Source organism: Diceros bicornis, chromosome 2 (assembly GCF_020826845.1).
Source record: "Diceros bicornis minor isolate mBicDic1 chromosome 2, mDicBic1.mat.cur, whole genome shotgun sequence".
Lineage (NCBI taxonomy): Eukaryota > Metazoa > Chordata > Mammalia > Perissodactyla > Rhinocerotidae > Diceros > Diceros bicornis.
Window position 1 is genome coordinate 32,726,504 of NC_080741.1, and position 15,566 is coordinate 32,742,069.

The window sequence follows — 15,566 nt, forward strand, 5'->3', positions numbered from 1 at the left end:
TCTAAACTCACTTTTTAGTTCTAGAAACTCTTTTGTAAATTCCATTGGATTTTCTATGTAGATGATCATATTATCTTTGAATAACTACAGTTTTAATTCTTCCTTTTCAATTTGGAAGACTTTTATATAGTTTTGAATATATATATATATTGCATTGGTTAGGACATTCATTATTATGCTCAATAGAGATGGCAAGAGCAGACTTCTTTATCTTTTTTCTATCTTAGGGGAAAACATTCAGTATTCCACCATTAAGTGTGAGGTTAGTTGTGGGTTTTTTCTGTAGATGCCACTTATCTTGTTGAGGAAGTTTCCTTCTGTTCTTACTTTACTGAGAGTTTTTATTAGGAGTGGATGTTGGATTTTTGTCAAATGTATTTTCCGTGTCTATTGTGATAACCATGTGTTTTTTCTTTTCTAATTTTTTAAGATGATGAATTACATTTATTGATTTTTGAATGTTAAGTGAACCTTGCAATCCTGGGATAAACTTCACTTGGGTATGAAGTTTTATCCTTTTTTATATTGTAGGATTCAATTTGCTAATCTTTTGTTAAGATTTTTCTATCTGCATTCATGGTGGAATATTGGACTGCAGTTTTCTTTTCTTATAATGTCTTTGTCTGGTTTTGGTATCTGGGTAATGCTGACTTCACAGTGATTTTCTGGAAGAGTATGTATGGAATTGGTAGTATTTCTTTTGTAAATGTTTGGTTTAATTCACCAGTAAGGCTATCAGGGCCTGGAATTTTCTTTGTGAGAAGGCTTTTAACTACAGCTTCAATTGCTTTTATAAGTACAGGACTATACTGGTTATCTGTATCTTTGAGTAAGCTTTGATTATTTGTGTTTTTCAAGGAATTTGTCCATTTCATCTTTATTGTCAAATTTATTGACCTACATTTGTTTATACTGTTTTCTTATTATCATTTAAAAATGTATGTTATTTCTGATGTTTGTGACCTCTCTTTTTTTCTGGCTAGTGGTTTATCAGTTTTAATGATCTCAAAGAACAGGCTTTGGTTTTATTGCTTTTCTCTATCATTTTGTTTGTTTGTTCTGGTTCTATTTCATTGATTTCTGCTTTGATCTTTATTGTTTCCCTTTTTTCTTGTTTTCTTTGTGTTTAATTTACTCTTTTTCTAGTTTCTAAAGGTAGAAGCTTAAGTCATTGATTTAAGACCATCCTTCTTTTCCGATGTAGGCTTTTAGTGCTACAAATTTTCCTCTAAGTACTGTTTTAGCTTCATCACACAAATTTTGATATGTTGTATTTTCATTTTCATTCATTTCAAAATACTTTCTAATTTGTCTTTTAATTTTTTCTTAGACCTATGGGTTTAAGTCTCTTACTTAGTTTCCAAATATGTAGAAATTATCAAGAGATCTTTCTGTTACTGATTTCTAATCTAATTACATTGGTGTCAGGGAACATACTTTGTATGACTTGAATTATTTTGCATTTATTGAGATTTGTTTCATAGCCCAGACTATGGGTTTTCTTGGTTAATATTCTGCTGTTATTGAGTGAAGTGTTCTATAAATGTTAGTTAGGTCAAGTTAATTGATGATGTCATTCAAATACTTTATACTTTTAACATAAATTTAAATATATGTTTTTCTAATATGCTTTATATATTTCACATTTGTACATCATGGATTCATTTTTATTTTATCATACTATATTATCTATTACTTCTTGTGGCAGATTTTATTTTACAAGGAAGGTCACAACATTATCTTTCATCCTTCATTCTCTTCTGTAATGTGGCCTTGCCACAAAGAATAGAGTCTTAACTCCCTTCCACTTGAGTATAGGCTGTCCTTAGTGACTGGAACTACAATGTAACAGGAATGATGCTGCATGGCTTCCATGACAGGGTCAGAAAAGGCCGTGTCGCTTTCACTTGGTTATCTTACAGTGCTTGCTTCTCAGATTGCTTTTTCTCTTAACCTACCTGCCTTACTATGAGAAGCTAAATCAAATGGAGAAGCCATGTACAGGGGCTCTGGTTTACAGTCCCCTTTGAGCCTGTTCTTCAGCCATTCCAGCCCAGATGTCGAGTACATAAGTGAAAAAAGTCATCTCGGAACTAAATCCACCAGCTCCAGCTTTTGCAGCTGTTGAAGTCAATGCCTATCATTTCAGTCTTCCTGGGTGAGGCCCCAGACATTGTGAAGCAGAGAAGAATCGATTCTGCTTTACCTTGCTGCATTCCTGAGCTATAGGATCTCTATGCAAAACAAAATGTTTATTGTTTTGAGTCACTAAGTTTAATTAGTGGCTTGTCACACAACATTAAGGATCATTTCTTTTTCAGTAAAGTGTGAAGGTGGTAAACTTTTTGGTATCTACGTATCACTCAAGTTGCTCTAGAATTCTTGGATATAAAGTAATTCTCTCTCAGAACTTTGAAGTTATTTCTCCATTTGTCTTCTTCTATATCTTACCAGTGAAAAATGATATACATCTGATTCTCATTCCTGTGTGTGGGTAATGTTTTTTCCCTTTTGAAGCTTTTAGGATTTTTGAGTTTGAGACCTTTCATCGAAGTGCATTTAGGTAATCTATGATCCATTTCTATCTGAGGATTCATGTCTTTTTATTTGCCTCAGTATATTTATTATACTTATTCTAAAATCTTATTTTCTTTACTCTTTTAACTTGCATAGGAGTTGGTTACTTCTTGATTAATTACAGTCAGTTTCTCTCTTTCACTGTGTTGTCCTTCATCAAATTTAGGTGATTCTTTGCTGTTTTTTTTTTTTTTTTTTTTTTTTTTTTTTGTGAGGCGATCAGCCCTGAGCTAACATCCGCCAATCCTCCTCTTTTTTTGCTGAGGAAGACGGCCCTGGGCTAACATCTGTGCCTATCTTCCTCCACTTTATATGGGACGCCACCACAGCATGGCTTACCAAGCAGTGCGTCGGTGCGCGCCTGGGATCCGAACCAGCGAACCCCGGGCCGCCACAGCGGAGCGCGCGCACTTAACCGCTTGCGCCACCGGGCCGGCCCCGACTTTGCTGTTTTTTATTGAGGTATAATTGACATATAACATTATATTAGTTTCAAGCATACAACATAATGGTGCAGTATTTGTATATATTGTGAAATTATCACCACAGTAAATGTAGTTAAATATCCATCACCATACGTAATTACAAATTTCTTTTTCTTGTGATGAGAACTTTCAAGATTTAATCTTAGCAACTTTCAAATATGCAATACAGTATTATTAACTGTGGTCACCGTGCTGTACATTAGATCCTCATGCCTTATTTATTTGATAACTAGAAGTTTGTACCTTTTGACCACCTTTACGTATTTCACTCACCTCATCCCCCACCTCTGGCAATGACCAGTCTGTTCTCTATATCTATGAGCTTGTTTTTGTTTTGTTTTAGATTTCATGTATAAGTGAGATTATATGGTATTTGTTTTTCTCTGTCTGACTTATTTCACTTAGCATAATGCCCTCAGGGTTCATCCATTTTGTTGCAAATGGCAAGATTTCATTCCTTTCTATGGTGGAATAATATTCCATTGTGTCCATTCATCCATCGATGGACACTTAGATTGTTTGCGCGTCTTGCCTATTCTAAATAATGTTGCAATGAATATGAGGGTGCATATATCTTTTCAAGTTAGTGTTTCTGTTTTCTTCTGGTAAATACCCAGACGTGGAATTGCTTGATTATATGGTAGTTCTATTTTTAATTTTCTGATGAATCTCCATACTGTTTTCCATAGTCACTCCACCAATTTATATCCCCACCAACAGTGCACAAGAATTCCCTTTTTTCTACATCTTTGACAACACTTGTTATTTCTTTTTGAAGAAAAGAAATTTTTTTATGTTTTAAATATTTTTATCTTTTTGGTAATAGCCATTCTAACAGGTGTAAGGTGCTATTTCCTTGTGGTTTTGATTTGCCTTTCCCTGATGATTAGTGATGTTGAGCACTTTTTCTTTATTTTTTCTAAATGCAACTCAGATCTATGTCTTTTTCTTTTTTTTTTTGAGGAAGGTTGGCCCTGAGCTAACCTCTGTTGCCAATCTTCCTCTTTTTTTTTCTTTTTTCTCCCCAAAGCCCCAGTACATAGTTGTATATCCTAATTGTAGGTCCCTCTAGTTCTTCTATGTGGGACACTGCCTCAGTGTGGCTTGATGAGTGGTGACTAGGTCCACACCCAGGATACTGACCGGCGAACCCCGGGCCGCTGATGCGGAACTCGAGAACTTGACTGCTACACCACTGGGCTGGCCCGTTTAGTACCTTTTCATCTATCTATTAGCCATCTGTATGTTTTCTTTGGAAAAATGTCTATTCAGATCTTTTTCCTATTTTTTAATTGGATTGTTTTTTTGCTAGTGAGTTGTATAAGTTCTTTATATATTTTGGATATTAACTCCTTATTAGATATATGATTTGCAGGTATTTTCTCCCATTTGTTAGATTGCCTTTTCATTTTGTTGATAGTTTCCTTTGCTGTGCAGAAGCTTTTTAGTTTGATGTAATCCCACTTATTTATTTTTGCTTTTGTTGCCTTTGGCTGTTTATTGTTGTTGATTTTGTTTGCTTTTTGAGGTGCCCTGTTACCCTCTCTGCAAATACTATATCACTTCATAGCTGCCTGCATCCAAAGGTTGTTGGGAACCACATAGTACTGGGAAAAGTTTAGGGGTTCCTGGTCTTCCTAGGTGTCACTAGATACTAGGAAACTTCTTGACCTCTTGGGGATAAATACTTATATTTACTTCTTTTGCTCATGGTCTCAAGGAAACAGAAGAGGTGACCCACTTGGCTCCTACTGAGGTATTTCAACCAATAGTGGTTTTTTTTTCCTCCAGGAAAGTCTCTTGCTCCCCATTTTTACTGCTATAGAGGACGGAGCAACACCAACTTTTGGCATCATTTGTTTCCGGGGGAAAAACTCTGTGGGAATATGATTACCTCCTATAATCTCACCTCATCTGTCTTTGTCTGTCAGATTCCTGGTCATTTTGGCTCCCTGAGGACACTTACCCCTTTGTTTCTCATGGCTCTTTAGGAATTTAAGGAACAGATAGGACTCTGGAGCAGGGTGCTCAGTCTACCATCATAGTCTATTGTGGTAGTTGTGTTTAAAATGCACAGAAATTTCACGTGCTTTGTTTTTATGTGCACCTGTAGTTCCACTTTTTCTTCTGCCAGTTCTCTCTTTCTTAGGCTACTCTTAGTAGTAGCTAGAGAAACTACTCATGTGTCTCTTATTAATCTTGGATCTCTTTATCTATCCTTGTATCTCAATATTGATAAAAATCCTCTTTTTGTAGATTATATTAAGAAGAAAAATGATAATGTTTTAGTCTGTGAATTTAATTTTGACAAAACTAAATGGAATATGTTATCAAATGTGTTGCAATATAGTTTGCAGAAATTTTTAGAAAAATGTTGCATATATCTTTCACATTTTTTTCAGTTATAAAAAATATGTATATTTAGAATGATTTTCAGTGGCTAAAATAATCAAAATTTTATGAGGTTATGAAAGAATCAGTTTTTAATATATTGGCTTAGAATTTTATTTTACGTATAGGGTTTATTTTCCCCCTAAACTGGTGATTTACTTGAGACTTTACTAAAGATCTTTTTTATTTTTCAGAACAGCATCTCAGACATGTTGAAAAAGATGTTTTGATCCCTAAAATTATGAGAGAAAAGGCCCGTGAAAGATGTTCTGAACAAGTTCAAGGTAAGATCCAAATATTCATATAAAAATCAAATTCATTTTTTATAATATAATCTGAATTTAATCTTTAGCCTCAGAGTCAAGTAGTCAATGAATTAATATGTATGAATTTCTTCTCACCTTTTCACTGAGATACCAGTATTTCAGCTTTCAGAACTTCCAGGTGGTGTTCAATTCATTTACAGTTTAAAAATATTCTCCCTAATTACTAGTAAAAAATATTTTTTCCCTGAAGTATAGTTACATGTAGAGAAAAACTTAGTGTGAGTATTTTGGAGAAACAAATTATTCTGGTGATTTTGATAGGGAAAAAAGAAACATCAGATGTAACTTGTACCTGTTTTTCATCTATGACTATATTAATATAGATATATATTCTAAGATGATTTTCTTTGGTGTCATTGTCTATTACTGAATTGTTAATGGAATCCCAATAGTACTTAAAATGAGTCTAGTTTATTTTTTTGTATTTTGTGTTTCTAAGTGAAAGGTATTTATATAAATGCATGCACTAGGCACCCATATATGTGTGTTTTCTTTGGAAAATGTGTTGGTTTTTCTTTTCTTCTTCTTCTTCTTTTTTTTTTTTTTTTTTGCTGAAGAAGATTCACCCTGAGCTAACATCTGTTGTCAATCTTACTCTTTTTGCTTGAGGAAGATTATCACTGAGCTGACATCTGTGCCAGTCTTCCTTTATTTTGTATGTGGGCTGCCACCACAGCATGGCCACTGCTGAGTAGTGTAGGTCCACACCTGGGAACTGAACCTGGGCTGCTGAAGTGGAGCACGCCGAACTAACCACTAGGCCACGGGGCCGGCCTCCTGGAAAATGTTTTGTAACATGAAAATGTTTTTAACGTGAAATACTCCTGTATTCTGTATATCTAGAGATATATTATTGAATATGAAACATTATAATGAAAATGTAAACAAAGCAGTGGGAGGTAAAAAATGAGGCCATAAATGATAGTAATTAGAAAAGCAGATGACGGTATTACTATAGAAATGTCTTTTTTTAAAAAAAAATCTACCTCTTGTAATGGCCAGCTAATAAGAAGTAGTAGTAAAATTTTGCTGGTGTAGACTATTTTCCTGGCTCTCCTTAACTTTCCCCTATAGTCTTCTTTGTTGAAGGAACATAATAATTTTTAGTGAGGATGATGGGCTGCATTCACACTGCAAGTTTCTTTACAGGGGAGCCAGGCTGTGTCAACTGTAGTTTCAGGACTGTGTCAGTAACATTTGGATGCTAGGAACATTTCTGTCCCTCTGATGCTATCTCCTTAGCAAACGACCTTTGCGATTGATAGATGGAGGCAATAAAAGAAGAGTAGATCCTCAGACTTGACATTGTGTGATGGTCATTTCTGTTTCTTAAATTAAATGACTTATGACATAGTGCAGTTTTAAATCCAATCATATATTAGATTTAAATTAAATCATCCATAAATAAATTTATTAATAAATTATTAACAATTTATTAGATTCATTCTGTGGTATGACTCTTGCTTTTACTATGAATTAGTTGTTTAATCAGAGCATCTTCCTTCCACCCCCACCCCTGGGTGTCAGGAGAAATGAACCCATTGGCACCTACAGAGAGGGTTCATTGCACATCCGGCATTGGCAGATGTCATGCTGATAGTCTCTAGACATAATCCTCCACCTGCCTCTGAGAACTTTAAAAAATATGTATCCAGATTCCAGTGAGGGAGGGTAAAACTTCAAAATGGATAATACAGTTATAGGGTTAACTTTTTACTACCATAAAAATTTACTTATTACTGCTGTATTGGCCTAAAGTTATATATATGAGTTGTATTTATGTTGTTTTGCAATACACTTTTCTGATATCTAGAATGAAAGAAAGCTAGCTAACTCAATTATAGACTGAGTTTTTACTCACATGATTCAGATGAAAATGCAGAATGATTATATGGCTTTGGGTTTCATAACTGCTTTTGCTTACTCTTAGATGATGAAACTTTGTTATAGTTTTTGAAATGAAAGAAATAGAGTATAACTTTAATATTTATTTGTTTGTTGCACAACTACTACTTGATAATGGTACAGAAAAGAAAATGTTTAATTTTCACTTCTTTATCAAAAGTTAAGTTGTTTAGGATGTTGACGTGGTGGTTAAGTTTTTGTTTTTTTGATGTATTTAAAATCTTCTGAAGACTGAAAGCATCTTAAAATTTCATATCCGTTTGGGTTATTTCAGTGCTTTTGTCCTTATTAGAACATAACAATTGATTTTTGAATATTTGAATTTTTTATAGATATTCATATATTGATTCTTTAGGCCATATGGTCCAAAACAGTGTTTTAGAATCTAAAATTGATTATTTTATAGGAGAATAATCCTTTGTCTTTTCCCTGGTTAACTGTGTGAATTAGGAAAGAACATACCTTGGTATTGCTCAAGCAGCAGCAGAACAGCTACATTTAAACTGAGCAATAAGCTGTAATTTAGAATTCAGACACTTCCGTTGTAGTTTATTTACTACTTATAGCCTCTGTTTTATTTAATAATTATAGAATTTATATAAAATCATTATGGACACTAATTGTATAGTTCTTGGATAAAGATATAGGAATTTTAATAAGTGATCTGACTTTCTGCTAAATGCCTGAAACACGATAATGTAGGAAAGCTTTTCTGTTTGATTTTTTTTTTTCGTGTCATTTCAACCCAGCTGATCGTAAGAACTGGGTCAGACTGCCAGCAACTTAGGTTTGTGAAGGGAATGGAACAGCTTTTCCAGGGACAAAGAGAAATGAAATCACTTTCAGTGAAAGAAAGATGCCTCATTATAGTCACCAACAGCAGTTATTGACAGCTACACTTCCTATTAACAAGGAGCATTTAACTAAGAGTTTGGCTGTTGGATCTTTGGACTTGATCTAATTTGCTAGCATTAATTAGTTTCTTTTGAGCACAGACACTTGGTGCTCACAGCTATAGATTTGGAGGGCTAATTAGGATAGAAAATTGAACAGAATGGGGTAAAGCATTAACCTTCAACCATTACCAGCTGGGACACTGATAAAGACCACAGAGTCCAAATGCTCCCTATTGATGTGAAGAGTACCCTAATGAATATCAATTTCAGCCAGGTTGCTATATTCTTACTAGTTCTCTCTTCATTAGAATTTTTAACCAGCTTCCGTGATACCTTCATTGTCTATGTATACACTATTGGTTTTTACTAAACACTGATTTAATCTGAGTTGTACATTTCACCTTATGTTTAAACACAATTAAAATTTGTCTTAAGTAGCAGATAACGTTTAGAATGTTTCATCGTTATATACACTAGTACTTCTTACATTTATTTTTTATTTTTTTTATTTTTATTTTTTTGCATTTTTAAAATTTTTTTTTGGTGAGGAAGATCAGCCCTGTGCTAACACCTGCCAATCCTCCTCTTTTTTTTTGCTGAGGAAGACCGGCCCTGGGCTAACATCTGTACCCATCTTCCTCCACTTTATATGGGACGCTGCCACAGCATGGCTTACCAAGTGGTGCATCGAACTGGCGAACCCTGGACCACCGCAGCAGAGCGCGTGCAGTTAACCGCTTGTGCCACTGGGCCAGCTCGTACTTCTTAAATTTAACTTTTATCTGCAATTACATGATTCTAATTCTACAGTGAATTTTTATAAAGTCACGATAACTTTGCCGTTTCAATATAATGAAAACTATACCCTAAAACAAGAAAATCTGAGCTTTTGGATGACAATTAAGCAATGTTTGTATTAAACTGGTCAACTTGAGAATCTGTGTCTTTAGATATACTTTTTTGTTTCCTTTTGGAGAGAAAAATAGTGCTCATCACCTTTTCTTTTGGAACTTAACTTTGATTTGATGAGTAAAGGTAGCTTGACTTAGAGATTAGATACAGAATTAAGAATCCTGATCTTACTATTACACAAACTTTGACAAGATTATAAACTCTGTTGGTAGAACATATATCAAAAGAAAAGTGATTGAACAGTTGATTTAAATAGAAAACTCAACTTTTCTTTTGTCACTGATATTATTGGCAGTGAATGGAGCTGCGAAAATAAATGACCAAAGTATATTTGTAGACATTAACACAATGAACGCTAAGTACATTGGTAATGGAACTGAAGGAAAATTCTAGAATGGCCAATCTTTCTCTCACTCCCTCCCTCTCATTCCCTCCTAATCTCTCAACCTCCCAAAAGCCCAAACAGAAATCCCCTTCCACCAAGTGTATTGATGGAATCATTGCTTTTTCTTGGATCTGGGAGTTACCAACTTGTGGTGTTTTAGGAAGATGGTTTGATGACCTCTGGAGGTTACTTTCCACTCTGTGACTTTTTCCATGTGTTTGACTCTTTGCTGACTTAATGATTTATATTTTTTATGTTAGTAATATTTTTAAAAATATTGTTTGTCATATATATTGGTGAAGTATGTATTCTAGTGTTATAAATTTTTCTTCTGGAAATAGAGCCTCCATAAGAGGAAGAGTCACTGGATTGCAGTTTTGTAAAAATTCTTCATTACATTTCTTTGCTTTTTTTTTTTTTTTTTTTTTTCCCCTTCTTCTCCCCAAAGCCGCAGTATAGTTGTATGTCATAGCTGCACATCCTTCTAGTTGCTGTATGTGGGACGCGGCCTCAGCATGGCCAGAGAAGCAGTGTGTCGGTGCGCGCCTGGGATCCGAACCCGGGCCGCCAGCAGCTGAGCGCACGCACTTAACCTCTAAGCCACGGGGCCGGCCCTTCTTTGCTTTTTTGAATTACCTAGTTGGCGTTTGATATAGAGTCTAATATGTTGAATAATGAAGTTTGCTTTAAAAATAATAATAACCTTTTTTTCCTTTTGCTGTGATAGATCAAGACCAAAAAAGTACTTTGTCTTCAGGGATGGCCTGGAACTTTCTTTAACCTAGATACGTTCTCCTACTCACTGACTCCTTTCATCCCTCGGGCCTTCTTTTATGTTCTTTTATTGTTTCTTTTGTATCAGTGTTTTCTGCTGTAGTCTTTTTGATCTTTTGGCCAGTAGGTGGAGTTAGTTCTAAAGGAATTGTATAAAGTATAAGGAAGCATGGATTGTTTCTTTGAAACGTTGCAGAGCCGTAGTTAAATAACACAGAAGCTTGATAAAATGCCTGCCCTCTTCTATCAGTCGCACACAACTGAAGTATGTTACATTTTGCCAAGTTCCAAAGGTAAGTGAATTGACAAAAAAGAAAATCAAATTAAGAATGCTTAGGATATTCTTTAGGGTGTTTGCAGGCACAGAACTATCAAAACATCATTATAACAAATTGGAGGGCTACAGACTGTAAATGGTCAAAATAATCAATCTTCTATCCAACTGTGTTACTTGAACCTGCCCAAAACTTTTCATTTGTTTGAATTGTGCCACTATTATCACACATATTTTTGCCATTTAATCAGTTCACCAATGTTAACTAACACTGAAGTGGAGACTCAACACATCTTAGGAGTGGTTTGGATATATTAGGAGGATAATATATAAAATCACCAAATATGATGAATATCTGATATGTATAAGAGTATGTTATGTACCTTAAGAAATATAAAGAGATGTAAGACACAATTCCTCTTCTTTGCACCTACACTGGACTGCATTGGGGCTCCCCAAGACCACCCCTGGGTTTGGTTTGCTAGGCCACCCCTGATTTGCTAGGAGGACACACAGGACTCAGTAAGTAGTCATACTCATCGCTAAGATTTCTCACAGCAAAGGGATACAAGCAAAACTGGCAAAGGGGAAAGGTACACAGGTTGAATTCCAGAGGAAATTAGGTGCAAGCTTCCAAGATTCTTCCCCCAGTAGAGTCACTCAGGATGTGGTTAATTTCTCCAGCGCTGAATTGTGACAACGTGTGAAATGTTGTCTACCAGGGAAACTCATTAGAGACTTAGTCCTCGGAGTTTTTATTGGGAGTTGGTCATGTGGGCAGCTTCTGCACATCATGTACCCCAAATTTTAGACTCCCAGAAGGAAAGCAAATGTTCAGCATAAACCATATGGTTTTCACAAACAATTTAGGCACAGTGAGCCACTCTTACAATTAGAAAATGGTGGGAACACTCCCAAAATCCAAGTTCTCAGATAGCAGCTAAGGGTCAAGCTTGCAAGCAGGCCTTTCTAAGGATAGCAGTCTCAGGCCTGCCATGTTAACTCTTCTCGGTACATGGACATACAGTCATGTACTACATAATGACATTTTGATCCACAACAGTCTGCATATGTGACAGTGGTTCCATAAGATTAGTGCCCTATAGCCTAGGTGTGTAATAGGCTGTACCATCTCAGCTTGTGTAAGTACTGTAGGGGAGGAAGAAATTTTCCTCTACCCTTCTACGTTCTTCTGTCTGGTCTAAGAATTAAATTGACATGAGACAGATTCATAGGAGAAAAACAAACAAAAGCTTAATAATATGTACACATGAGAGAAATCCAAGAAAACTGAGTAATTCTTGCCAAATGGCCAAAGCCCTCACCTTAAATACCATCCTCAGCTAATGACAAAAGAAGATGTTGGGGGTGGGGAGAGTCAGGGACCTCAAAGGGAAGGAAGGCAATTCATAGGTACATGAAAAGAAGCAAATGTTTGGAAAACAAGTGTTTGGCCACACAGAAACAGAAGAACACAGAGGGGAGCCTGACAAACAGGCTTTTCTAGGTTTCTCCCTGTCAGTCCCCTAGTTCATGTTATACTAAGGTGATAGCTCATTTCCTGAGATAGGTTTTTTTAATCTGAATTCTTTTATGCAATTGCGGGGAAGGTAACAAGAAAAACTTTCAGTCTTTTGTTGCTTAAAAATAATCAGCCTAAAATAATCCTCATGTTAAAGAGACACATTTGGGGGCAGCAAATTTTGTTCCCCTTCAGTACGCTCTGTCATGTTTGGACAACAAAATCGCTTAATGACTCATTTCTCAGAATGTATCCCCATTGTTAAGCTATGTGTGATTGTAATAAAAGTTAATTAGCAATAGGTATTTGTGTGTGCCTATTGGGCCTGATGTCATGAGTAATAGACCTATATCAATCACAAATACAGCTGAATTATTTTTAAAGCAACTGAACAAAGTATATAATGGTCATTACTCGTTGATTTAGTGGTTCTCAGTTACATTTGTTAACTCATGCCTCTATTGTAGGACTTAATGGCTTATTACAGCAGTCTTGTTTATGAATAATAGAGGGTAATGAAATTATCTATAATTGGACATAAATACTCTTGAATAAAATGGCTAGTTGTTTTCTCAACAGAGAAAGGTGCAGCATGTTTTAGTTTTAGAAGTAAGTTAAATCTTTAAATGCTAAGTCTTTAAATAACTAAATTAGCAGGGAATTTTGTCAGGGCAAATGAATTTAATATTTTAAACCACTAATTTATGCAACTCATCTTTAAAAGTATAAGTGTGAAAAGCCTATATTAGAACACAAAAGCAAAGAATTACATGGCTTGAAACTTAGAAATATTGTTAAAATGAATAAATATTATTAATATAAAATATGAGTTATAACTATTCTATTAGTATTTCATTAACAAGTTTTTATTTTTCTAGTTTTCCTAGAAAAATCAACTTTCAATTATTTTGCTGTAATAGACTTAAATCCTTTCATCTTATGAGAAATTAATCCAAAATTAAATATGGTCTTTAAACAGTATCATGCCCTTATATATAAAATCTGAAAACAAGATCACACTTCACTTAAGCTACTTGATGATCCTTCAGTTATAATTGGCATTCTTTCCAGATAATCAGAGCCTGTGATTGGTAAACGTTTTGCAGATAGTCATAAGTAATTATATTTTGACTGAAATACATTCTTATAGCAATCTTGTATGTCTGTTGAAAAAATAATAAAGGGGGAAATTTGATTTGTACAAAACTCTGGATTGCATTAGACTGATAGATTTAGAACCATTTAAAAAATAATCAGTTCTTTTTTGGGGGGACTAGAATTTGCTTCAAACTGTAATGTGTGAAACAGATAAAAGCAGTATTTTATTGTATTGTGCTTAATTTTGTTACATTTACAGAGTTAATACATGAAAACAATGTTGTGTTATTTTCACGAAGCAGATTTTAAATCAGATGTTGGAGACTACAGTTGCAGCCTAGTATATATCTCCTCTTCCAGTTCAGTTTTGTGCTTTACTTTTTTGAGGGATGCAAAATATAGAGTAAATCCTAAATCACATAAAGAAGTAGTTCTAAATAGTAATGATTTCTTTTGATTTACTCAGAATTTCAGAATATTATTCAATTAAACAGGTATGATAGATATTTTATTCTGAGGCCCATAGACAGGTTTATCTGGCATCATATTTTAATACATTGGTGGTCTCCAGTGTGTTAGCATTTGGTAATATTATTTGCATATATTTTAGTGTTAGTCAATTATTGCATCACTAAAAATATATTTTTACAAAGCAAAAACAGAATTTTCAAATTCCCTTAAGCAGTCTAATGGAACCTTAAGGTTATATGGACCATAGTCATTTGAAAATATTTAGTGAGTATTTTTCATATGCCAGTCACCATTGTATGAACAGTGAATAAAATAGGCAAAAATCTTTATCATTATAGCCCTTACATTTCAGTGAAGGAGGAAGATAAATATAAGTTATTATAAGTAAATATAAGTGATCTGGAGAAAAATAAAGTTGGGTAAGGTCAGTGGGGAGTGCTAGTGTTAGAATGGGGCTGCAATCTTTAATAGGTGGTCAGTTTACGTCTCACTGAGAAAGTGACATTGGATGAAACTCTTGAAGGAGGTGAAGGAGTGAGACATGCAGATATATCTGGGAAGAATGATGGGAACAGAAGGAATATCACATGGAAAGACCCTGAAGCACTAGGTGAAGCTGGCATGTTCCAGGGGCACTAAAAAGGTCGCTGTGGTTAGGGTGGAATGAATGAGGAGGAGAGTGGAAAGTGAGGAGTTCAGCAGAGTAATTGGGGGCAGAATCATTTAGGATCTTGTAGGTACTTAGGACTTGTAGGTACTAAGGAGAGAAATGGAAAGACGTCGGTGGCTTAGAGCAGTGGAGTGAGACAGCGTCTGATTTACAATTTAATAGCATCACTCAGTGCTGTGTTAAGACTAGATGAAATGGGGCAAGGGCAGAATCAGGGACGCCAGTTTAAGGATGTGATTGTGACGATCCACGTGACAGGTGATGGTGGACTGGAAGGGTGGTAGCAATGGAGATGATGAGAATGAGCTTTTCCAGGATATATTTTGAAGATAGAGGCAAGAGAGAGAGAGATGACTCCCTATCATTTGTCCTAAACAAAAGAGGATGCAGTTGTAGTTAACAGAGATGAGGAAGACTATGTGTGGAGAAATTTTATTATTTGATTTTAGTTTTTGGTCATTGATAGATCAGGAGTTTAGTTTTGGACATGTTAACTTTGATGTGTCTAGTAGACATTAAGTTTGAAACCATTGCATTAGACAGTAGTAAAAATTAATCACTCTTTTAAAGGGAAACAAAGGAATAGAATGTTTTATTCAATTGTAGTGCTTCTGGTATTTTTCTAATATTTTTGTGTAAATAGTGCAAGTTCTTAGTGTACATTTGGTACACATTTTCAACTTGGACAGTGATAGATTGAAAATTCTTGTTTTTATTCCTTGGTTTTCCTTTTAAGAGTCCACATAGACCACTTCCCTTCCAGAGCAAATCATAACTATGCTGATTTGTTAACTCAACAAACTATACTTGAATACTACTATGTGCACTATATGGTGCTAGGTACAGTGGGGAATACAAGGATGTGGTCTCATACCACAAT

The 15,566-nt window shown here is 35.0% G+C and overlaps 1 protein-coding gene across 2 annotated transcripts in view; it reads left to right on the forward strand.

Moving 5' to 3' along the window:
- Positions 1-15,566, forward strand: part of CMC1 (C-X9-C motif containing 1) — an 82,463-nt gene that overhangs the window by 19,326 nt on the left and 47,571 nt on the right. The window contains exon 2 of one of the 2 annotated variants that reach the window (XM_058554133.1): positions 5,648-5,737. In XM_058554133.1, the coding sequence (XP_058410116.1) occupies positions 5,648-5,737 (90 nt within the window). The remainder of the gene's footprint in view (positions 1-5,647; positions 5,738-15,566) is intronic. The other variant, XM_058554141.1, reaches the window with a different exon arrangement.